At 39.1% G+C, this 23713-nt stretch overlaps 3 protein-coding genes and 1 long non-coding RNA gene across 7 annotated transcripts in view; 2 read left to right on the forward strand and 2 right to left on the reverse strand.

Moving 5' to 3' along the window:
- The window catches only part of LOC111465692 (ADP-ribosylation factor 1-like), a 5842-nt gene extending 4681 nt beyond the window's left edge, over positions 1–1161 (forward strand). Inside the window, exons 7-9 of one of the 2 annotated variants that reach the window (XR_002714225.1) lie at positions 141–188; positions 447–668; positions 702–816. Coding sequence is in view for 1 of the 2 variants with exons in the window: in XM_023110205.1 (XP_022965973.1) it covers positions 141–188; positions 447–577; positions 838–871 (213 nt within the window). In the remaining variant the exon portion in view is untranslated. Of the gene's footprint in view, positions 1–140; positions 189–446; positions 669–701; positions 817–837 lie in introns of those variants that run through there. The other variant, XM_023110205.1, reaches the window with a different exon arrangement.
- A 961-nt stretch (positions 1162–2122) lies between these two features.
- Positions 2123–5816, reverse strand: LOC111465496 ((R)-mandelonitrile lyase 1-like). Its single transcript, XM_023109898.1, has 4 exons — positions 5090–5816; positions 3532–3931; positions 2789–3235; positions 2123–2231 (listed from the first exon to the last, which is right to left on the reverse strand). The coding sequence occupies exons 1-4, from the start codon at positions 5814–5816 to the stop codon at positions 2189–2191; spliced, it is 1617 nt and encodes a 538-aa protein (XP_022965666.1). The 3' UTR covers positions 2123–2188.
- A 3930-nt stretch (positions 5817–9746) lies between these two features.
- LOC111465498 ((R)-mandelonitrile lyase 1-like) lies at positions 9747–12994 on the reverse strand. The gene is made up of 4 exons (XM_023109901.1): positions 12862–12994; positions 12040–12687; positions 9969–10815; positions 9747–9866 (listed from the first exon to the last, which is right to left on the reverse strand). Exons 1-4 carry the CDS (start codon positions 12938–12940, stop codon positions 9827–9829), a joined length of 1614 nt encoding a protein of 537 aa, XP_022965669.1. The 5' UTR covers positions 12941–12994; the 3' UTR covers positions 9747–9826.
- Positions 12995–15779: 2785 nt separating this feature from the next.
- On the forward strand, positions 15780–20852 carry LOC111465748. Of its 3 annotated transcripts, XR_002714257.1 has the most exons (4): positions 15780–15989; positions 16709–18584; positions 19800–20365; positions 20478–20846. It is a non-coding gene; the product is annotated as an uncharacterized LOC111465748 (long non-coding RNA). The 3 variants fall into 3 exon arrangements; XR_002714255.1 differs by having other exon boundaries at positions 15780–18584; positions 20478–20852; XR_002714256.1 differs by having other exon boundaries at positions 15780–18584; positions 19800–20323; positions 20478–20852.
- Positions 20853–23713: the final 2861 nt, after the last annotated feature.

Raw genomic sequence — 23713 nt, forward strand, 5'->3', positions numbered from 1 at the left:
TTTTTTTTTTTTTTTTTTGGTGGGCGGGTTCTAAAGTATTGAGCTTGGTAATAGCTGTGTAAGTCTGTTTCCTAGATAAGTTTCCTCAGTTGATTTCTTTTAGCCAGTTCTAATAGTCTTTCCTTTTTGTGTTTGTTCAGGAAGAAGAGTTGCGGGGTGCAGTTGCCTTAGTTTTTGCGAATAAGCAGGTTAGTGCTATTGCCTATTATCTGTACAATTTGCATTTTTTTGTTGAAAAGAACATAAAAAATATTGCATCTTTTTCTCAACGCTAGTTTTTTTTTTTGGAGTTGTACACTGTTTCTGTAGTTGTTTCTCAAGACCACAGCACGAGGTCCGAGACTAATTTTTTATATTTTGAATGCATGATTGTTTAATTCAAATGGTTGATGTAATGCACTTTCTACTTTTCTATCTTTTATATAATAGTCTTCACTTCGGTATAGGATCTTCCGGGTGCACTTGATGATGCAGCAGTCACAGAAGCCTTAGAGTTGCACAAGATTAAGAACCGTCAATGGGCTATATTTAAAGCCTCTGCGATAAAAGGAGAAGGTCTTTTTGAGGGATTGGATTGGTAAGCTGTAAATTTGTAGCTTACTTTTGTTTGTTTTTCTTAACGATTCAAAAAACTATAATGATTAGACACGATGATGGTTAATGGACACCTCGTAGAAGCTATGAACCATTGTTATTTTGAACTCGTAGAAAATAGTTCAATGTCAAATGACTTTGGACTCCTTGAAATGCTTGAAGCAGCATGGCTAGTCAGAAGGTTTCGCTCATTTCATGGCTCGCGTTTATATAATCTAAACTAATTAGCTTCTTAATGCACAGGTTAAGTAACACACTCAAGTCTGGAGGTGGCTAATTCAAGCCAAAAGAAGAACATTGAGGCGCCCAGTTGACGAATATGGTGTTTAAACGTTATGAGTTGCAGGAGAGAACACGTTTGTCCGAGCGATTTCGCCAGCTTTACTTGCTTTTTAGTCACAATTTTTTAAGGGAATGAACTATCGGTATACATGTAAAATTGCTTTTGATGAAGATAGTGGCCACTGGGAGTCTTCGCTGATTCTATTCTTGTTTCCCATCTTTAAGTGCTTTGGTTTGAAGCATATTCTTATTCAGAGATTATGTCTAAATTTGTACTTCTCGTCACTTCCCTTTTGCCCTCTGCCAATATTTTTATGGGTTGGGTGCGTTTTTACACATACCTCTGCCAAACCATATAGAGGACTTCTTACATGCAACGACACAATAGAGGTCTGGCTCGGTTATTAAGAGAGTAAGCTCATTGCTAGCAAATATTGTCTATTTTAATTTATTATGTGTTGTCATCAACTTCATAGTTTTAAAATGTGTCTATTAGGGAGGTTTTCACAACCTTATAAGGAATGTTTCATTTCTTTCTCCAACCGATGTGGGACCTCACAATTCATCTCCAGTGTCCGGTTGATACATTATCCGGTGTTTGGCTGATACATTGTCCAGTGTCTGACTTTGATACCATTTGTAGTAACTTAAGCCTACCGCTAATAAATATTTGTCTGTTTCGATCTGTTTCTTTTCCTAACTGTATACTTTGGGACACCTTTGTTATTATCACTATGTCTACTTCATCATCAACATTCGTAGCTATTAATGTATCTACAACCCCTGTCTCTATATATATGAATGGTTACATTTTGTGTTATATTTTGATGAGTTAGGTTAGAATTTAGCATGTAAGTACTCAATTGAGTTATATATTTGATATTTGGTTATCATGTGTGAGATCCCACATCGATGGAGAGGAGAACGATTGCTTACGAGGGCACTGGACCTTAAAATGGTAGATTAAAAGGGGTGGATTATAACATCTTATATTGATTGGAGAACATTAGTTAGAGAGAGAATGAGAACAATATTTGTTAGTAGTGAATTTGAACTAAGAGAAGAATTTGAACTATAACAGTATTTTAAGTATTTTAAGAAAGAGGAGATTGAATGATTAGAAAGCCGTGAACTATTTATAAATATTTTAAAAATATAAAAGTACGTTAAATATAATTATAAAAAAAAAAATTACAAATGTGCCCTATATAAAATTTCAACAATATAATATCTTTCAATTTTATATTATTATTATTTTCTTTTTTATAATAGTAAAATAAGAAAATGGCTTCTCAACTCCTAGCCGTCGATTTTACGCACTTAATCTTTCTCGAAGCATCTTGAGACCAACATACCTACAAAAACAATTTTAAAAATATTTAGCTAATGGAAATAAAACATAATTAAAATAATCTTAAAAACACAACAAATATGGAAGTCTTTTTTTAAAAAATAAATACAAATATATAATTATCTTTCAAATGGGTAATTTTTTAATAACATTCTTACCCTTACGCTAATTTTAGATAGAAATCTCGAAGTTAAGCATAGTCTGAAAACTTTACGTAAGGTAAAGTTTGATTTTTTGGGACTGATAGTGGAAAAGTTGATAGTTAAGTCACTCTTATTACCACTCGATAGAACCATACATGAGATTTTCACCTTAGACGGCTCTTCGTTCAATTCTTCCGAAGTCATTGGATCATTTTTCTCGCTCGAGAATCTCCTACCCTCTTCTCCATTCCATCCCGAAGAGTGACCGGGACCAATTTAATCACGTTTTCATTCATTTGAAATCCGGGCTCTTAAACTTTTAAATTTGTTTTACTTATACTTAAAAAGTTTCATTAATTTTGTTTTTTATTTTTATTTTTTAAAGGCTATGATAAATGTAAAAGTAAAAAGAACTCACCGGCCCAACATGGAGACAGTGGCCATAGGATTGGTTCCCGGCGAGTCGGAGAAAGTGGAGCCGTCAACGACACGCAGCTTTTCAACTCCAACAACTCTATAATTCCCGTCCACCACTTTTCCGACCAAACATCCTCCATGGTAATGCCAAAACGTTGTCACCGTTTTCCGACAAAACTCCCCAACTAATCCATCATCCGCCATGTTTTCCGGCAACGGTACCCCCAAAAACTGAACTCTCTTTTTCCCCTCCAAATCCGCCGTCTTAATCTTCTCCATCGTTTGGGTATTCAGCAAATCCCCAATTTTCCTCAACCCTTTAACACACTGAGCCAGATCCTCCGGCTGCGTGAAATAATTGAACCGAACGGTGGGGCTCCGCCGCACATCGGTGGAGGAATTCAACCGGAGAGACCCCACAGAACCCACTTTGGAGAATTTTCCACTGATTACGTGTTAGATAAAACCTGAGTTTTACCGTTTTTCTTATTCACACGATTTCAGAAAATCGTGAGTTTGACCATTTGACAAATCACGTCGAATGGATCACCAGAGTTTTAGAAGGGAGTGGCACAGATTTAGTTGGCCACTCTCCAGCCAATTTTAGAATTCCTTTTTACTTTAAATAGGAGAATTGTTCAGAAAACAAAACAACCTCAACGCAGTCAAATTCAGAGTTATTTTTTTCTCTCTCCTTTTTGTTACGCATTTTCTGAATTTCCTCTAAATTCTGTGAAAACCAACATTACGACTAGGCTTAAATTGAGCGAAGTGGAGTGAGGAGGGAGGAGGGCGAAGGAGGGGGGAATTGAAAATGGAAGGAAATTTGAGAGGGATTCGAAATGGGTGTTTGTTTCGGTGGTTCCGACGACTTCTACGGTGGTGGTTGGGAGTGGAAATGGTAGCATTATGTTGACGCCGAAACGGGGGTTGTCGGACATGAATTCGCCGACGTGGGGTTGGTGGAGGACGACGGGGAGGTTGAGGGAGGAGAGATGAGATATTGGGCCGATTCCGCTTAGAAGGAGGAGTTGTGGGCTTCCAATGGCTCCGGCACTCAATATGATCTCTCCTTTCTTGCGGATGTATGCTGTATGTGACTTTCCTTTTGAATCGGAATAGGAAACCCCAGTTGCAGATAAACCTACATAAAAAAGTAAACTCATGTCGGATCTCAGATTGGTCGGAGTGGTCGGAGGGAGAGAAGAACAAACATTCTCTACTTAGTGTGGAAACCTTTTCCTAATAGATATGTTTTACAAACTTTTCAAGAAGTCTAGAGAGGACTTTATCGGCTAGTGGTGAGTTGAACCATTATAAATGATATAGAGCTAGACACGGGACGATGTGTTAGCGAGGAGGTTGCGCCCCAAAGGGGGTGGACACGAAACGGTGTGCCAACAAGGGCACTGGGCCCTGAGGGGGTGGGTTGTAAGATCCCACGTTGCTACTCTGAGTGCCAGTGAGGGTGCTAGACCCCGATCTGAAATCGGGGCTTGTGGTAACTATTAAGCTTTTAAAGACTAAGTTTGGGTTTTCCCTCCTGACTTCTCTCAAGGTTTTTAAGATGCTTTTGCTAGAGAGAGGTTTCCATACCCTTATAAAAACAATGTTTCGTTCTACTCCCCGACCGGTGTGGGATCTCGCAGAAACAATCCCCGCAAATTCTCCGTGTAGTATCTCTGCCCCAATTGTGGCAGGGATGAAAACAAGAAATGAAAACAAGAAAAAAAAGTTATTAACATATCATTTAGAACAACTCTTAAAGGTTCTGCCCGTCTATATTATCAAAAGTACACGTGTGAGATCACATAATCCCACATTGGTTGGAGAGGAGAACCAAACGCCCTTTGTGAAAACCTTTCACTAACAGACGTATTTTAAAAACCTCGAGGGAAAGTCTGAGAGAGAAATCCCAAAGAAAACAATATCTGCTAGTAATCTTTCCCTAGCAAATGCGTTTTAAAAGACGCGTTTTAAAAACTTCGAGGGAAAGCCCGAAAGAAAAATCCTAAAAAAAACAATAGGTGCGAGTAACTTCTCCCTAACATAAGCGTTTTAAAAACCTCTAGAGAAAGTCTAAAGAGGGAAAACCTAAAAGAGAAAGCCTAAAGAGGACAATATTTGCTAGTAGTGGACTCGAGCAAAACCTCGAGGAAAAGTCTAAAAAAGAAAGTCTAAAGAGGACAATATCTGCTAGGAGTGGACTCGGAGTAGTTACAACACGACTTTATGTTATAAAGTTTAATCAAATTAGAGCAAGAAAAAGTGAAAATTCCAGCCATTTATGAGGACTACTAACCAGAGAAGATGATTCTATGGACACTTGCCTCAACAACAACCTTAAGGTTATTAGATTCAACCTTATTCAAAAACTCCACAGCTCCACGTCTATTCCCATGTTCATCAAAGATCGAACCACCAGTCTTAGTCCCCACAACGCTTCTCAAATCAAACCCATTATCAGGCCCAACCCCACCTTCCAACATCGCCCTTCTAAGCGCCGCCTGCCAAGAGCTCAAACTTGGCCGAGACACCACCGTCTCCTCAACCCATTCATAACCCTTCTCCACCATCTCCATCTCCCATTCAACGCCTCCACTTTCAAAGAACTCCCTATGAGCCCTTGAGTAGAATCCTGCATTGATCATGCTACTCCCGCCCAAGATCCTCCCTCGTAGATTCTCCACGCCGTCCTCCGACACGAACCGCTCGTACGGGCCTTTCCCGTCGTCGTCGTCGGTGAATGCGTTTAGTAAGCCTTGTTTGTTTAACACGGACGGGAACTTGGTCGGTTCGCTGCCTCGTTCGAGGAGGAGGACGGTGAAGTTTGTGGATAGTGTTGTGGCTAACGGGCAGCCGGCGGTTCCGCCGCCGATGACTATGTAGTCGTATGGTTGTTGTTCTTGATGGTCTGGTATGTTGTTGGCATTGTGCACGAACTTCATGTAGGGATTAATGGGTTTGGTGTCAACGGAGATGGAAATGAGGGTGAGAAGGAGAAAGGTAGCCATGGTTGAGTGCTTCATGTTCATCTTTGCATATCCAATCAGCTAAGAATTTAGGGTTTTTATATGAACACAAGTTAATTCCAAGGGGAAGAATGTTAGGCGAAGTAGGTAAAGCTCGAGTTTTGGGCAAGAAAGTTTTGTACGGTGTTTATGGGTTGGGTCAGATCGGGTTAAGTTTTATTATACAATGAACCCAACTCAACCCAACCATAAATTTTTTTATAAAGTAAAGCTGAGTTTTCGGCAATTTCTAGCAACTTCAGGGTGAAGAAACTTTTTTAGGAGTGTTTATAGGTTGGGTTGGATCCAAGTTGAGACATTTCTTAGATACAACTCAAATGGGTCAGATCGAGTTGAGACATTTTTTTGAGACAGAATTCAATTGTTCGAGTTCTTAACTTTTTTTTCAATCAAACTCTTATTATACAATGAACCCAATTCAACCCGATCCAACCATAAATTTTTTATATAGTAAAGTTCGAGTTTTCGACAATTTCTAGCAACTTTAGGGTTAAGAAAGTTTTTTAGGATGGTTTATGGGTTGGGTTGGATCGAGGTTGAGACATTTGTTAGATGCAACTCACATGGGTTGGATCGGGTTGAGACATTTTTTAGACACAATTCAATTGTTTGAGTCGTAAATTTTTTCAATCAAAACAATTATTATTGAAAAATAAACTCGACCCAACCTAACCATAAATTTTTCGGGTTAGGCAGGTTCAAGTTATCCAAGTTCAACTCAATTCAATCTATAAAATTTTTCATTTATTTACGGAAAGCAATTCAAATAAGTTTATAATCCAACCTAAATTGTTTGAGTTGAAATGGGTTGATCGTCGAGTCATCCGCTCCTAAATTTTTTTTTCGTAGAACAAATAATTCTAGCATTAATTTCTTGTCTTTTTATCTTCTTTTTGAGTTAGGAACATAACATATTATAATAATAATAATAATAATAATAAATCTCAAAAAATGGGAAATTTGTTGTGTTTGGTTAAGAATATCCTCACATCCTAGATTTGATGAAAAATGTTCTTTTAAGGAAAATTTAAGAATGATTTATTTATGTTGTCAAATAGATTGTTTGTCAAAACTACTACTCATTTTGTTGGGGTTGGTGACCATATTCTAATTTCTATACTTCCATACCAACTTCGAGTTTCTTTCGGTAGGTTTTAGTTGAGTGTTCGTTCCTAATTGTAAGCTACTTTTTCATGTACGGAAACAAGAATTTAAGAATAAGATATAAAAAGAGTTCTAAATAAGGAATTTTTTTTTGCTCGGGTTTCATACATGTCATGCAATCTGTGTACCCATATTTCCGTTCATGCGTGTTTCACATATCAAGTTTGACATACGTACCAATCTAAGTATAGTTTAGTCACATAAAATATTAAGATATTTTGGGGTGTAAATGGTCCGTGGAGAGATTTTTTTGGATAAACCCAAAAGTTCAGGTTCGTTAGATGGGAAACTCAACCCAACTATTACCAAGAGAAATAATATAACTAGAGAACTATCATATCAATGCAACTATTAGACCAAGAAATTATAACACAGCCGAGACAACGATGGGTTCTTTGCCCCTGCAGGGATGGAGCGACAAAAGTTTTGAGAATTCAAGAGAAAGTCACGGCGAGATGAGTCGTTTATCATCACGATAGGTGTCAAGTGGAAGTGCAGTGATGTATGCAGCTAAGACATTCTAACAGACCGGTAGACTTGGAACCTTGTTCGTACAAGACCCGATCAATTCGATTAGGCATTCGCCATCTATTTTCATTGTTCAACTCTTTGACAACATGAAAAAATCCAAAAAAAGCTTTGCCCTCACTAGGAAACTACGGTATCCTAAAGTAAATAAATAATATAGCATCAGAGTAACTATTGTACCAAGGAAAAGAACACACATAGAAACAAATGACAACACTCACTAATGTCATAATCTTAATATCAATGAACATAATGATCGAAATAACTTATGGGCTTGTCACTTTTAATGAGTTTGATTTTGGCGTAGAATTTGCTTAGAGATTAAAAAAAAAACATTATTATACGAACAAGTATGTTTTAAATTTAAAAAGATTAGGAGGAAAGACTCAAAAACAGACAAAGACATGCTGCATGGACACGTTGTTCACCCATAGAAGCTTTGAAATCAATGTAGAACAAGTAGTCAAAGTACCTGAAAACGTTAAAAGTTGAAGGGATTCATCTCGGGAGAAGCTATCGACATCAATATCAACTCTCGTCATTTCACCTCACACCCATCATAAGTTTTATTTATGTCTCTCAACTTATCTAGCTATCATCTAATTTCAATTATGTGTGTTTATAGCAATGATGAAAGAGATGTTTTAGAATCAATTAGTACACAATCTCAAAACTAACGAACCCACATGCGTGCACAGTGTCACAATCGCACTCTTGATGGTAGCGGACTTGCGATTGTGCGGCACTCACTTTCCAACGACAAGTGAGGTAAGCCAATTCGTTCTTGTGTCACCTACGGCCAAGCGACGTATGTTCGAACCTCTGGCCTCGGTTTAAGAGAAGGTTTTAGAAAACAAGGGCAGAGAGAGATTTTCGAAAGAGATTTTTGAAAGAGACGTTATATAAGTAAGTAAGAGAGTAACAACAACGGCTCACAGCATATATAATCTTAGGTAGGGAGAAGTTGACAACTAGTTATATCCCCTAGTACATTCTGAAGCATTTATGTCTGGCAGACCTAGACATGATTTTTCAGAAACGTCGCTCCCTAAAAATACAAAAGGAAAAGACTAGAACATGGAAAGACATAAAGGGTTTGGCTTGTCATGGGCAACACGCCTTGGACGAGCATAACTATGACACAGCCACATCTACGATATCAATATCGACATCAATATCAACATACCTAACTATTATCTAAATTTCAATTATGTGTGTATATTATGACCGATGATTAAAGAGATGTTTTAGACTAACGAACGATACAAAAGTACACGACTTCGAACCTCCCACATCACTACACATGCCTACACATGCACATCAATATCAACTCCCATTTCACCTCTAAATTTCCACCCTAAATTACCACATATCTATGCTTCCAATATGAAAACACAGAATTCAAGAATAATATCTCTCGCTTTAATCCAAATAAGAACATACCTCAGAAGGGTCTCTCCAGATTTAGAAGGCCCAGCAAACACAAACTTGCTCTTAGTTCTATGAGATGAAATAGGATGGATGAATTGAGACGGTATTTACACAGAATTCAAGAATAATATCTCTAGCTTTAATCCAAATAAGAACATACCTCAGAAGGGTCTCTCGAGATTTAGGAGGCCCAGCAAACACAAACTTGCTCTTAGTTCTATGAGGATGAATTGAGACGGTATTTACATAGCCAAATACCACCAGGGGACATTGATGAACACCTACCAAAATTCAAACCCAAACCCAAAATCAGAAACACATCATGAATTAATCATAACATCCACAATTATAGTTCAATGAAAGACCTGTTTGGCAGAATATAGGTAAAACCCAAGTGACCCACCTGACTTTGGTGGTATGTGTTGAAGATTATTAGGAGTGAGTCATACATTAGTTAATTTAGTGGAAGATCATGGGTTCATAAGTGAGGAATACTATCTCAATGAGACCTTTTTGGAGAAACCCAAAGTAGAGCCATGAGAGCTGATGCTCAAAGTGAACAATATCATACCATTGTGGAGAGTCGTGATTCCTAACATAATCCACGCATCTTAATCGACCATACTGCATAGTTACTCTTCATGAGTAACGTGTATTAGAACGTTACACTCCCCTCCTTTCCGCTCTTTATCATTGTCACTTCTCCTTCGATGACTTTGTATGATGACAAGATATGTAAAGAACAACCCAATTGTTCGATTCAATTATTATTCGATTCTTAACGATCTTGCCCAATGCGTTAAAGGATTACAAAATAGTGGGAAATTTACTTAAAACCGATATTGTATTTATCATCACGAAATTATTAAAAACATGAATGCTCTTTAACTTGATCTTTCTTGCAGCATCTTAAGGCCAACATACCTGAAGAAATAAAATTGAAAAAAAAATGAGAATTGAATAATTTATTTTATTAAAAATAGGAAAAACAAAATTATATGTAATATTATAAATTTAATAACTCACCGGCCAAGCATCATGAGGGTGGCCATCGGATTAGTCCCCGGCGAGACAGAGAAAGTCGAGCCATCTACGACACGCAAATTTTTGATTCCGATGACTCTGTAATTACGATCGACAACTTTCCCGACCAAACATCCGCCGTGGTAATGCCAATAAGTGGTCACCGTTTCCTTACAATACTCTTGGACGGAGCTATTATCCGACAAGTTTTCCGGCAATGGAGGCCCTAGAAACTGAAACCCTTTATTACCCTCCAAATCTTGCGTCTTAATCTCTTCCATAGTTCGGGTTTTAAGAAAATCCCCCACTTTACGTAACCCTCTAACGCATTGTGCAAGATCGTTAGGATTCGTATAGTAATTGAATCGAACAATTGGGTTGTTCTTAACGTCTGTCGAGGAATTCAGGTGAAGTGAGCCTTTTGAAAGCACGTCCGAGAATTTTCCGATAAGAAGGGCTAAGCTCGGGTTGATCAGAGTGGATTGAGGAGGAAGAAGGCCGAAAGTTGGTAAAATAAAAAATGGTGCAGGGCTTGCAAATGTTTGCAAATGGATATTGCCGTCTAATATTCCGACGACTTGTGCCGATGAAGCTACCAGTGGGAATGGAAGCACGACGGCGGCGCTGAAACGGGGGTTGTCGGACATGAATTCGCCGACGTGGGGTTGGTGGAGGACGACGGGGAGTTTGAGGGAGGAAAGATGAGATTTTGGGCCAACCCCACTTAGAAGGAGAAGCTGAGGGCTTCCAATGGCTCCGGCGCTCAATATGATCTCCCCTTTCTTGCGGATGAATGCGGTGTGTGTCTTTCCTTCTGAATCGGAGTATGAAACTCCTATTGCTGATAGATCTGTGATGAGTTCATGATAATGAAAAGTTAGTGTATAGATTTATGAATCGGGTGATGAGGACGGATCAATTGAAATGTCCATGGGACGGAGATGAGGAAAGCTTTCCCGTGGAGTGGAGACAGGAATGGTTTTCATGTCCCGGACTTGTGCGCTGTTTGGCTAAAAGGGAGTGTTACAGTCTAAGTTGATAGCTAGTAGATATTGTCCTCTTTGAGTTTTTCATCTCGAGTTTCCTCTCAAGGTTTTAAGATGTGTATTCTAGGGAGAGGTTTCCACACCGATTCGAGAGGGAAACGAATGCCCTGAATGAAGTGGATTGTGAGACCCCACAGTTGGGGAGGAGAACGAAGCATTGTTTACGAGGGTGTGAAAACCTCTTCCTAGCATACACATTTTAAAACCTTGATGGGAAGCCCTAAAGGGAAAGCGAGGACAATATATGTTAGAGTGAGTTATAACAGCTCAATCCCACCACTAGCAGAATCATTATTTACAAAGGTGTGGAAAACTCTCATACCGTTTTAAAACCTTGAAAGAAAGTGTGTTGAGATATGAGCTATAAGCTATAAATACGGGAATTGTGTAACCCTCTAAGTAACAGCCCAATCTCGCCACTAGCAGAATTATTCTTTATAAGGGTGTAGAAACCTTGAGCGAAAACTCGAAAGAGAAAGCGGTGGACTATATCAGGCCAATCCCGCCACTAGTAGAATTATTCTTTATAAGGGTGTGGAAAACTCTATTATACGTGTTTTAAAACCTTGAGGGAAAGCCCGGAAGGGAAAGCTTAAAGAGAATAATATCTACTACCGGTAGGCTATAATAGTCCAATCTCACCACTAGTAGATATTGTCCGCTTTGACCCTTTACGTATCACTGTCAGCCTCACAGTATTAAAACACGTCTATTAGGCATTTTAAAACCTCGAGGTGAAACCTAAAAGGGAAAGCTCAAGTAACACAATATCTGCTAGAGGTGCACTATAATAGTCCAATTCCACCACTATGAGATATTATCTATTTTGACCCATTACGTACGCTATCAGCCTAACAGTTTTAAAACGTGTCTGTTACGGAGAGGTTTCCACACCCTTATGAGAAATATTTCGTTCCTCTCTCCCGTAGCTGTTACACAGAATCATGTTCTCCATTCCTTGTTTAAATGGAAACTTTTTACTTAACTATAATTTCCTTCGAACAAGTTAATAAAACATTTCTACTCACCCGAAAAAATGATTTTCTGAACAGTAGCACGAACAGCAACTTTAAGATTTCCGGGTTCAACCCCATTAAGAAGCTCCACAGCTCCATGTCTATTTCCATCCTCATCAAAGATAGAACCACCAGTTTTAGTGCCCACAAGATGCCTCAAATCAAACCCATTATCAGGACCAACACCACCTTCCAACAAAGCCCTTCTAAAAGCACCTTGCCAAGCACTCAACCTTGGGCGAGACACCACCGTCTCCTCAACCCATTCATAGCCCTTCTCCACCAACTCCATGTCCCAATCAACGCCTGCACTTTCAAAGAACTCCCGATGGCCCCTCGAGTAGAACCCAGCATTCACCATGCTACCACCACCAAGAACCCTTCCTCTAATGATCTCCACGCCATTCTCAGAGACAAAGCGCTGGAACGGGTTTTCACCATCATCTTCTTCGACAAACACGTTCAATAAACCTTGCTCGTTTAACACGGAGGGATACTTGTTGGGATCGCTACCTCTTTCAAGAAGGAGGACGGAGAATTTCGATGACAAGGTTGCAGCTAATGGGCAACCAGCTGTTCCTCCTCCTATGATTATGTAATCATATTCTTCGTTTTCGGGTATGTCGGTCGCGTCGTGAACTAACTTCATGTAGCTCACATCTTCAAAACAAAAGCTTAGAACAATCAAAATTAACAAACATGTAATATGATATCCCAACATCCTTTACAAGGGTGAACTAAAAATCTCAAGGAAAAATTTGAAAGAAAAAACTTGAAGAAAACCATATTTGATAGCGGTGAACTGTTGCAGGTAGTGCCGAAGAGGATTCTTACCTTGATTAGGGATAGTATGGGAGGAGAGGACTCGTAAGAAGAAGATAGAGATAAGAATTAGTGGAAGAATGGTAGCCATAGAATGCTCTATGGTTTTCAAAAGCTCAATAAAATATTATGCTCTCTAGTTTGTTCCTTCCCTTGGTATTTATATAGATCAAAAGTTTGACTCTTAATCTTAATGCAACGTTTTTCTTTTATTCAATGTGTTTTTATTTGTTGTAGGTAGAGTGAAGCTAGCATTGTCTATCATCTTGCATTCGTGGGACAAAGATTTCGTATCATCGTCAATCTCACAGTTTTAAAACACGTCTATTTGGAAAGGTTTCCAACCCTTATCAGATATTATCCTCTTTAGGCTTTTTCCTTTAGGCTTCCCATCAAGACTTTAAAACGTGTTTGTTAGGAAGAGGTTTCTATACCCTTGTAAAGGGTGTTTCGTTCTCCTCCCCAACTGATGTGGAAGATCACAATCCACCCCCCTTCAAGGTTCAGCATCCTCGCTGGCACTCGTTCTTTTCTTCAATCGATGTTGGACCCGACCAAATTCACCCCCCTTCGAGACCCAACGTCTTTATTGGCACATCGTCTCTTGTCTACCCCTTTTCGGGGAACATCTTCCTTGCTGGCACATTGTCCAGTGTCTGACTCTGATACCATTTGTAACGGCTCAAGCCCACCTCTAGCACATATTGTCCTCTTTGGATTTTTCGAAACCTGTATAACGCAGTTAGAACAATCAACACCCGAGATGATTTGTTAATACCAAATGCTCTCGAGTGCTACAATTTTAAGGATCAGAATGAATAAGCGCTCGAGAAATTTTAAACTTTTTTAAACCACAATTCAACAAATTTGATTTAATATGTAGACAAGAATTTAATGCACCACCGACCTAAGCCCAGAAAAATGCAGAAAAGAGTTACTATGGCTCAACGGCACATCCAATAATGGCTACACCTAAATTAGACGCCCACCATAACATCCTTTTATAATAATAAAAATAAAACAAAAAGTAAAAAATTAAAAAAATATATTACTTTTGAAACAAATTTCAAAAAATAATTTTAATAGCATTTTCAAATTATTTTGATAAATAATTTCCGTTCATTTTTAATAAACATATTCGGAGTTGGTCTCTACACGAACATCTCCTATCTGGTTGGAGGGTTTCGAAGTCAAACTAATTGACGTCGGTCGGTGCTCTAAAAGATGTCCAGTTCGACTGTTCGATTCACGTATATTTAAAAATATATATATATTCCTCTGCCACATTCATGGACCGATTCAATTTTATTATTAATTATAAAATAATTGATGTAACCTAAATGTGAATGTGAATAATAATAGTAGCGTCTTCGTTCAAAACTTTTGTGATAATAATTTATAATAGGGACGATAATACTTTTGACATTTTAGGTAGGTGGAAACAAAATTATTTAATAAGTCTAATATTTATTATAGCATCTACTTCGGTTGTCACTATTGCAAGACGTGTAGTTCACGCATCTCGTTTTTTATTGGCTATAAGAACGATAGTCAGAACTAGCTAAGAAAAATAAAATGAAATTGTGAGACCCTGTGTCGGTTAGATAGCGGAACGAAACATTCTTTTTATTAGAGTGTGAAAACGTCTAACTAATAGGTAATTAGCCGATGTGGGATAAACCCACGATCATTCCCTAAATTAGTCGATGTGGGACTTTCATCATCCATCCAACACCTCCCCTCGAACAAAGCACCCTCCCCTTAATCGAGGCTCGACTCCTTTGGAGTCTTAGTCATTTTTTACTGCCTTCGTACCTTCGAGTAGCCGATGTGGGATAAACCCACGATCATTCCCTAAATTAGTCGATGTGGGACTTTCATCATCCATCCAACACCTCCCCTCGAACAAAGCACCCTCCCCTTAATCGAGGCTCGACTCCTTTGGAGTCTTAGTCATTTTTTACTGCCTTCGTACCTTCGAGTAGCCGATGTGGGATAAACCCACGATCATTCCCTAAATTAGTCGATGTGGGACTTTCATCATCCATCCAACACCTCCCCTCGAACAAAGCACCCTCCCCTTAATCGAGGCTCGACTCCTTTGGAGTCTTAGTCATTTTTTACTGCCTTCGTACCTTCGAGTAGCCGATGTGGGATAAACCCACGATCATTCCCTAAATTAGTCGATGTGGGACTTTCATCATCCATCCAACACCTCCCCTCGAACAAAGCACCCTCCCCTTAATCGAGGCTCGACTCCTTTGGAGTCTTAGTCATTTTTGACTGCCTTCGTACCTTCGAGGAGGCTTGACTCCTTTGTTCGACATTCGAGGATTTGTCAATCTATTGGCATAGCTAAGTTTATGGCATGGCTCTGATACCATGTTAGTTGAACACGACTCTCCACAATAGTATGATATTGTCCACTTTGAGCATAAGCTCTCATGGCTTTGCTTTGGGCTTCCCCAAAAGGCCTCATACCAATGGAGTTAGCATTCCTCACTTATAAACTCATGATCATTTCCTAAATTAGCCGATGTGGGACTTTCATCATCCAACAAATACCACATCAAATACTCGATTGGACCTAATACTTATTGGATGAAAGTCTCACATCTACTAATTTAGGGAATCATCATCGGGTTATAATCAAGAAATACTATCTCTGTTGGTATGAAGCCTCTTAGGGAACCCCAAAGCAGGATGAGAGTTGTATTTGCAGCTTATTACCTCTTGATTCACCCCAAAAAAAGAGAGAGATGTCTCTAGTCAAGAATCGAATAGCCGACTCATGGAGCTGCTGCTTGGATTATTGTAGAAGAAGTAGGGTCATCAAATTTTAGGAATTAAATTTGGATTTAATAAATGTAAATAAAATTAAAGAAAAATGCTTTTAAATTATTTATAAAATAGAGCGATTAAGTGGCAACTGATAACCCTAGAGAGCACTGAACTCCGCCGTATGGCGCCGCAATCCTTCTATATAAAACCCAGCTTTCACTTCCCTGCCTCTACGTTTCTTGGCTGGAAGGCACATTCCTTTGCTGAGCTCTTTGATTTGAAATCGCATAATGTTTCGTTTTGGAGCTTGATTATCCTGTTAATTACCACCATTTAGCCGATCGTTTGCTCCAATTTTTGTATGTTTTAAGATTAACATCTCAAATCGTTTGCTTGATTTTTTGGGTTTTGTTCGTTCGTTCTTTTTGCCTACGGCTTGTGAAAGTTGTTCGTTCGTTCTTTCTTTTGCATCTGTTCTTTCTTTTATGTTCTTAATGGGATCTTCTGTGTGAACATGTTTTGTGTATTTATGTTCATATGTTCATTTCTGATAATGGTAGGAGACTGTATAATTTGATATTTCGTTGATCTCCTGTGAGATACACTGACTAAATGTTTCTTTTTCTGCGGATTTATTTCGAGGAAAAGTTACCAAATGTTATGGAGATTATCTGAATCTCAACGTTGTTCTGTTTTTAATTATCTGGCTGTAGATTATGTGATTATGTGCTTATGGACGGTCTTGTGCCAATTCATTATCGTTATTGGTACATAACAAATACCTAAGCTACACTACTGCCATGTTGTCTTTTGAATTTCCTTCTACAAAGTGAGGTGAAACTATGTATACTATGGCATATATCTATCTACATACACACATCCAAGCCGATAATTTTGTGGTTTGTCTGTTACATTGTGCTTATGGACTCTACACTTTTGATACCAATCATGTTTGTCAAGTTTTTCTACGCTCCATGGTATGGAAGATATCTGAATTTCATATTGTTAGATTTCACCTCGGTACTTATCTCCAACCGAGGTATGAAGCATTCCTTAATAAGGGTGTGGAAATCTGCAGATGTGTTTTAAAACCGCAAGGCTGATGGCGATATTTAGCGGGCCAAAACGGACAATATTTGTTATCAGTGTGCTTTGGTCGTTGGGTATTAGAGCTTGACACTAGGCGGTGTGCCAATGAGGACGTTGGCCCCCAAGGGGGTGGATTGTTATATGAAGGGAATGAAGCAATTCTTACAAGGGTGTGTAAACTTTTCCTTAAGAGATGTGTTTTAAAATTGTGAGGCTGATTCCAATATGTAATAGATGGGTTGGATCCCACATCGATTTTGCTAGCTGTGGACTTGGGGCTGTTACACTTTAACTTATGCATGTTTCTATTTATGTGACTGTCGTTTGTGATGTGCTTTATAGATGGGTTAGTATTCATTGCCTGCATTAGTGTCTTGCATCTTGTTGTTCAAGTTCTTTCTTTTGAAATTTTAGGAACAGCTCTCATTGCATTAGGAAATATCTGAAACAAAGCTGTTTGTAGATATGGGTTATGCTATCCATAAATATGGATATTGTTTGAAACCAATGTGCTTATGGACGGTCTTGTGCTGATTAGATTCTTAAGCCATCAGCACATAACAAAAGCCTAAGCTATATGTATGCCGCTTTGTGTCTCTAGCTTTTCCTTTCGAGTTTATATGAGGAAAAACTTTCTACATTGTGGCTACATTCATATTTTTCTTGGTAATTTGAGATTTTCAGGTTTATCAAGAGCTCTTTTGAGCTCGGTCTTTGGCCCCTTCACGGATAGCGTTGGATCCTCTTGTGTAGCTTATCAGGGAGGAGGGGGGATGGGTGGGTATTGTTTGCTTGCAGGCACGTCCAAAGAGAAGAGCACTCTTCGTAGACACACATGAACATCCTTGGAGTTAGAAGGACGTTTCTACTTGATTTGAGAAGAAATGGAAGGTGGAAAATGGAGAAAAAAATGGCAGAAACAAGATGAAGAACACAGGTGTGGAGCTGAAAAAATGGAATTAAGATGATTGTCATAGAATTTGAAGTTATATATAGTTTAAGTTGTAGGTTAAAAGGCTTGGCACATTACCAGTTTTTCAATTTAGTTCCTTTGATTCAAGCTTAATTTGAGTCCATCTCAATTCAGTATTGAAGACTTAATTTAGTTTCATGAATCAACCTACTTGAATATCTACTAAAATATATTTATATTAAATGGGGTGTGGATAGGGGCGGAGATTTAGGCGGTGATGGAAGGCGGGGAATACAATCTTGTCCAGAACCCATTCTCTACTCCTTCCAACATTCTCTAGAAAACGGGGAATAGATTCTTGCCTCCAACTCATCCCCTAGTCCCTTCGACATTTTCCATAAGACGAGGAATACAATCTTGGCCCCAACTTTCCATCTAAATGGAGAATCTCTATTAGTTTAGGTCTGGTCTATAACTCCTTTCTCAGATAAAATAGACATCTTTAGGTTAACCCAGGAGTATCAATGATTAAGAAATACTTTTTCATTGGATTAAATATTATTAAGTTTTCAAAAGTTTACCGCCTCTACTTCATCAACAAATCTGGGGGCTTGATCTTCTACAAGGTACTCAACCCATTGAAACCCCTCCTTTACGCAATTCGAAATTCAGATTTCTGTCAACTCCCAAGATTTCAGTTTTTGATCTCACATAGGAATGTGATTATGAGATTTTCAATCCACATTTTACTGATTCATAAATCCATTTTGGATTGAATCTCTTAATGGGTTCGTTTTGAAATATGGATACGAACGATAGCTTGAGAGTGGCGAGTTTATGGCATTCGATGCATATGCCATTTCCCAGCACCCTTCGCCTATAGCCGGCTGTTTGGGTGTTCAACTCATTGAGGCTGATGCATTCCACCTCCATTGCTTCCACTCACTTACTGGTACGTTTCTCCTTCTTGTTCTTTGTATACTCTGTTTCCATCAAACACATGGATGCTGACTCAGAAACTGTGATCTTAAGATTATCAATTAAGTTCCAAAATGAGAAACCACAATTGAAGTTCTAGTTGATTTTTTTTTTTCTTTGTTTTCAGTTTAACAAAATATGAGGATTCAAATCTATGATGATTTTTTGTTATGATTATAATGCCGTAATTAGTTGAGCTATCTCTAGTGTATCGGTTTGAGCCCGATATTGTCTTTTTTAGATTTTCTCTTTTGTGATTCCCTCAAGTTTGCTTTCCCTTTTGGGATTTCCCTCAAAGTTTTAAAACGCGTTTGCTAGGGAGAGGTTTCCACAAAAAATGTTTCGTTCTTCTCCCCAACCAATGTAGGATCTCACAATCCACTCCCCTTCGTGGCCCAGCCTCCTCGCTGGCACACTGCCTTGTGTCCACCCCCCTTCGAGGCTCAGTCTCCTCGCTGGCACACTGCCTTGTGTCCACCCCCCTTCAAGGCTCAGTCTCCTCGCTGGCACACTACTTCGTGTCCACCCCCTTTGGGGCTCAGCCTCCTCGCTGGCACATCGCTGACACACCACATCATGTCCACCCCTTCAGGGCTCAACCTCCTCGCTAGCACATCACTAGCACACCGCCTCATGTCCATCCCTTTCAGGGTTCAGCCTCCTCACTGACACATTGCTCGGTGTCTAGCTCTGATATCATTTGTAACGGTCCAAGCCCACCGCTAGTGACGTGCCAGCGAGGTGGCTGAGCCCCGTAGAGGGAGATGGACACAAGGCGGTGTGCTAGCAAGGAGGCTAAGCTTCGAAGAGGGTGGATTGCGAGATCCCACAACGGGTGGGGAGGAGAATGAAACATTCTTTATAAGAATATGGAAATCTCTCCCCACCTGCGTTTTAAAAATATTAAGGGAAATCCCAAAACGGAAAGCTCAAAGAGACAATATCTGCTAGCGGTGGGTTTGGACCGTTACATCTAGATTGACGAAAATGCTATTAAATTTCAGTCGCCAAAATGCAGCTTTCTGTTTTTGTTATATTATAATCGCCTCTACAGATATGATTGTGCTGTCAAATTTTTTTGGTGAAAAGAATAGTATATGATACAACAGGAACTGCAAAATTAGTTTTCTAAAACTCATCTTTGTAGCTGTTTATGTTAAACATTTGTCATTGCATTTTGTCGCGCCAGAAAGGAAGTAGAGTTAAAGACTGTTTAGAGGCCCACATGAACGACTTTTGATCTATAGGATCAATCATTTCTCTAGTATCGACCTATAAAAGAGACAACATGAGGTCTCACATCAGTTGGAGAGGAGAACGAAATATATCGTAGGGTGTGAAAACCTCTCTCTAGTATACATGTTTTAAAACCATGAGGCTGACTGCGATACGTAACAAGCTATGGATTTCAATCTCGCCGACCGAGTCGATCAAGGAGCTAATATATGACCAGCAACCACAGCCATGGTAATGAGAATCCTCAATTCCCTCTTCCTCTCAACCAACCGGCTCGCCGTCGGTTGACAGAATGCCTCTCCTCTGGGTGCATCCCTTTCAACCTCGACCATATTGGCATAGTCTCTTTTGTTGAAGTAATAACTCGCCTGCTCAAACGCTTCCCGGACCTGGCTGCAACCAATTCTGCAATTCTCAAGTGCAGCTCTTGTTGCTGGATCAGATGTCCTAGCTTGAAGCTGCTCTATGAACTGATAGGTATTGGACGCATTTCTCAAAACTTGGTCATTTGCTATCAAGGTTAAGCCAACATCATCTACTGGACCTCTCAGATTTTCACTAAAGGTTCTATTGCAAAATCCATAATCCTCCATTTGACGACATACTCGGTCGATCCGTTGCTGCGTTGCAGGGTCACCCATGACAGGATGAACAATGAAGAACACGAAGAACATGAAGAACAAGGATAGCCGTTGCGAAGAACACGCCGAGAACGCCATGATTCCGTTGCTGCTAATGTTGGAAGCAAGGTAAGAGTTACTTCTTTTGGTTCATGATATCATTTTAAATACTAGCCCAAATTGAAGTATGATAAAAAGATATACATGAATGAATTGGTTGTTTATTAGGTAGAATGGGTGAGGCAAATCTGATATGAATACCAAAGAGGGGTATTTCAATTCCTTCCTTAAATGTTATAATACCCTTTTCTAAACTTCCTTGATTGGCTTTTCATTTCCATATATCCCCAAATTTTTACAACTTTATCTCTTTTGTATGTTCCCGAATGTACCCGAAGGAGCCATTACAAGAAGTAAGACAAAAAATATTTAAGTACCAAATCAAGAAAAGAATGGAATGACTATAAATATCACTCGACATTGGAGAGTGATTTGAAGACTTTTTGTCTTTCGTAGTGCCGTGTCTTGTTTTAGGTTTGATGTTAAACTGGTTCATTTGATTAATCTTGATCAAGCTAATTCTGGAGTGAGCGTATCTAAGAGTATCTAAGAGTGACAAACATAGATTCCAAGTTTAATCTAAGAGTTATTCATCTTTCTAACCAGCTCTGGTTGGAATCATCTGTTAAGGTAGCTCTACTTGTGAAAGTTTGCAAGGATCCTTAGGGACCTCTAGCTTTGCAAATTCAGCATGGTTGGTGCTTAAAGAACAATAAAAGATTGAGCATTGTTTTGATTTTGTGGTAATACTCTACACAACGGTCAAAACTCTTCTTCTGCTTGGGATCACTCGTATTCTTACTTAGTTTGGAGAAGGAATCCAGGTTTCTATCGGCCTGCTTCATTGTTAGATTAATGGATATAAGCGAGAGTTCGGGGAGGTCGACCGAGATAGTATGGGAATCGTTGGTGAGGATTTTCTGGCAGTGCAACGGGTACGAGGTTGTAGAGCAAATGGTGACCAGATTTTCATGGAGGATTGCATAAAGCTGCCAAAAGAATAGCAGGGATGAAGGAGGTGAGATTTTAGAGTAACCCATTGTTGGTTTTGGCTGTGGCTTCCTTTGGAACTAAGAAGCTGCTTAAAAAATGAGCTTGGAAGACAAAGTTACTTCAAAAGATGTTGAATTGGCAAATAACCGAACTCTCGAGACATTCTTCAACTCTAGGATGTGATGAGTCAACATCGAGGTGCCAAACGACTCAGTCGATAAGAGCTCATGGGAGTTATCAACCTGTTATCCTTGGCATACCTTTGATCTGTTGAGCAAGAGTCCTTCCACACAGAACTCTCGAATTACTATGGCTGACTATCGTCTCTGTTCGACTAGTTGATCTCACAATCTGACTTATACCATTACGCTCACGAATTGATCTTAGTTTGAGCCTACTTTCATACACCTCCGCTACGCTTTAGGAGGCATCATGATGATATTTGGTTGTCATTTGTTTGGATTTTTCTTGGAAAACAACCAAGTGAGGTTACATGTTTGGAAAGTACCTAAGACGAATGACTCTTTCTCCCAATGAAACAAGTAATTCATGGTTTCGTTTAGGTAATTTGTTGGGCGGAGATAACTTTCACGTTCCCATCGTGCCTTCCGTTTAACCATCCGTCTCTACTAAATTTTCTATTAAATTTTTTTAAAATGTTTCCTTGTGAAGAGTTTTTTTCCAGAACAGTTAAAAAATCTTCATTTAAATGGATAATTTTCAATGAAAATCCCGGTCTTGATCTCCTTCGTTTAGCTAACATGAAAATGAAATTCTCTTCACTCTCTATTCATTTCTCCATCCGTTCAGGCGTGTTCTCCGTTCTTGCAGAAAAAAGAACACTCATTGTTTTATTTGCTTACTTAACGTTATAAATAATATGTGATAACAACAAAACGTGATGTTGTCTCTCACATATATATTTGCAGCTAGTGATGGACTTTAGTTGCAATCTCTCAAACAAAGGACCACATAACCTCTACTCAAATAGTCATATTTCTGTTCACACGTGTAATGCCCCAGATTCATTCGGACTTCCCCTCAAGGCTTTAAAACGCATCTAGTAGGGGAAAGTTTCCACACCCTTAGAAGTGGTGGTTTGTTCTCCTCCCCAACCAATGTGGACATCACAATCCACCCCTCCTTTGGGGCCAACGTCCTCGCTTGCACTCTTTCCTTCCTCTAATCGATGTGGGACCGCCCCCAAATCCACCCCCTTTGAGGCCCAGCGTCCTTACTGACACATCGCCTCGTGTCTACCTCCTTTGGGGAACAGCGAGAAGGCTGGCACATCGTTCGGTGTTTGACTCTGATACCATTGTAACGCTCCAGATCCACCGCTAGTAGATATTGTCCTCTTTGTGCTTTCCCTTTCGAGCTTCCCCTCAAGGCTTTAAAACGCGTCTACTAGGGGAAAGTTTCCACACCCTTATAAATGGTGGTTTGTTCTCCTCCCCAACCAATGTGGGACATCACAGCACGTCTGCAACCTCAATGAGAGTCGTACTCTTATCTAAGGTAGCTTTTCTTCTTTGGAGCACGCCATCTATGATAGAGCTCAATCACAAATCATTACGACCATATCATCGAGGTTTGCCCACATGTGTTTGTTGCACGAGATTGTGCACAAACATGGAAACCTTTGGGGCACGAGGATAATGAATATCTTCATACCTCCATGATAATATGATATTGTCCACTTTAAACATAAATCTTCATGTTTTTGCGATTGTTTCACCCAAAATTTCTCATGCCATTGATACCTAAGTATAGTGGTATAATTAATATCGCTTTCTTTCTCTCTTTGTGATTGTGTCTAACCAATATAAACATAGCTCAACCGTCAAAACATAACTCATTTATTAAATAATTATTTAATTAATTAAACTTGGCAAGGTTATTACGAGCATTTTTCTTTATTTTTTTTTTAATGATTGAAATTGGATATATTTTTATTTAAGGATAATAAATTTTATTTTATATTATTTAATAGACCATCCAAACCTTTGTGGTCGAGTAATAATTCAACTGTTGTCGAACAACAATATGTAGGAGCTCGAGATCCAGACCTTTAACCTCATGAACAAGCATATATATCGGACAACGAAACTTTAATTTAGTAAAAAATATATATAATCGTAACGTTAATTCAAAGTTTATTTCAACAAAAAAAAAAAAAAAAAAAAAAAAAAAA

This window comes from Cucurbita maxima, unplaced genomic scaffold (assembly GCF_002738345.1).
Source record: "Cucurbita maxima cultivar Rimu unplaced genomic scaffold, Cmax_1.0 Cma_Scf00029, whole genome shotgun sequence".
Taxonomy (NCBI): Eukaryota; Viridiplantae; Streptophyta; class Magnoliopsida; order Cucurbitales; family Cucurbitaceae; genus Cucurbita; species Cucurbita maxima.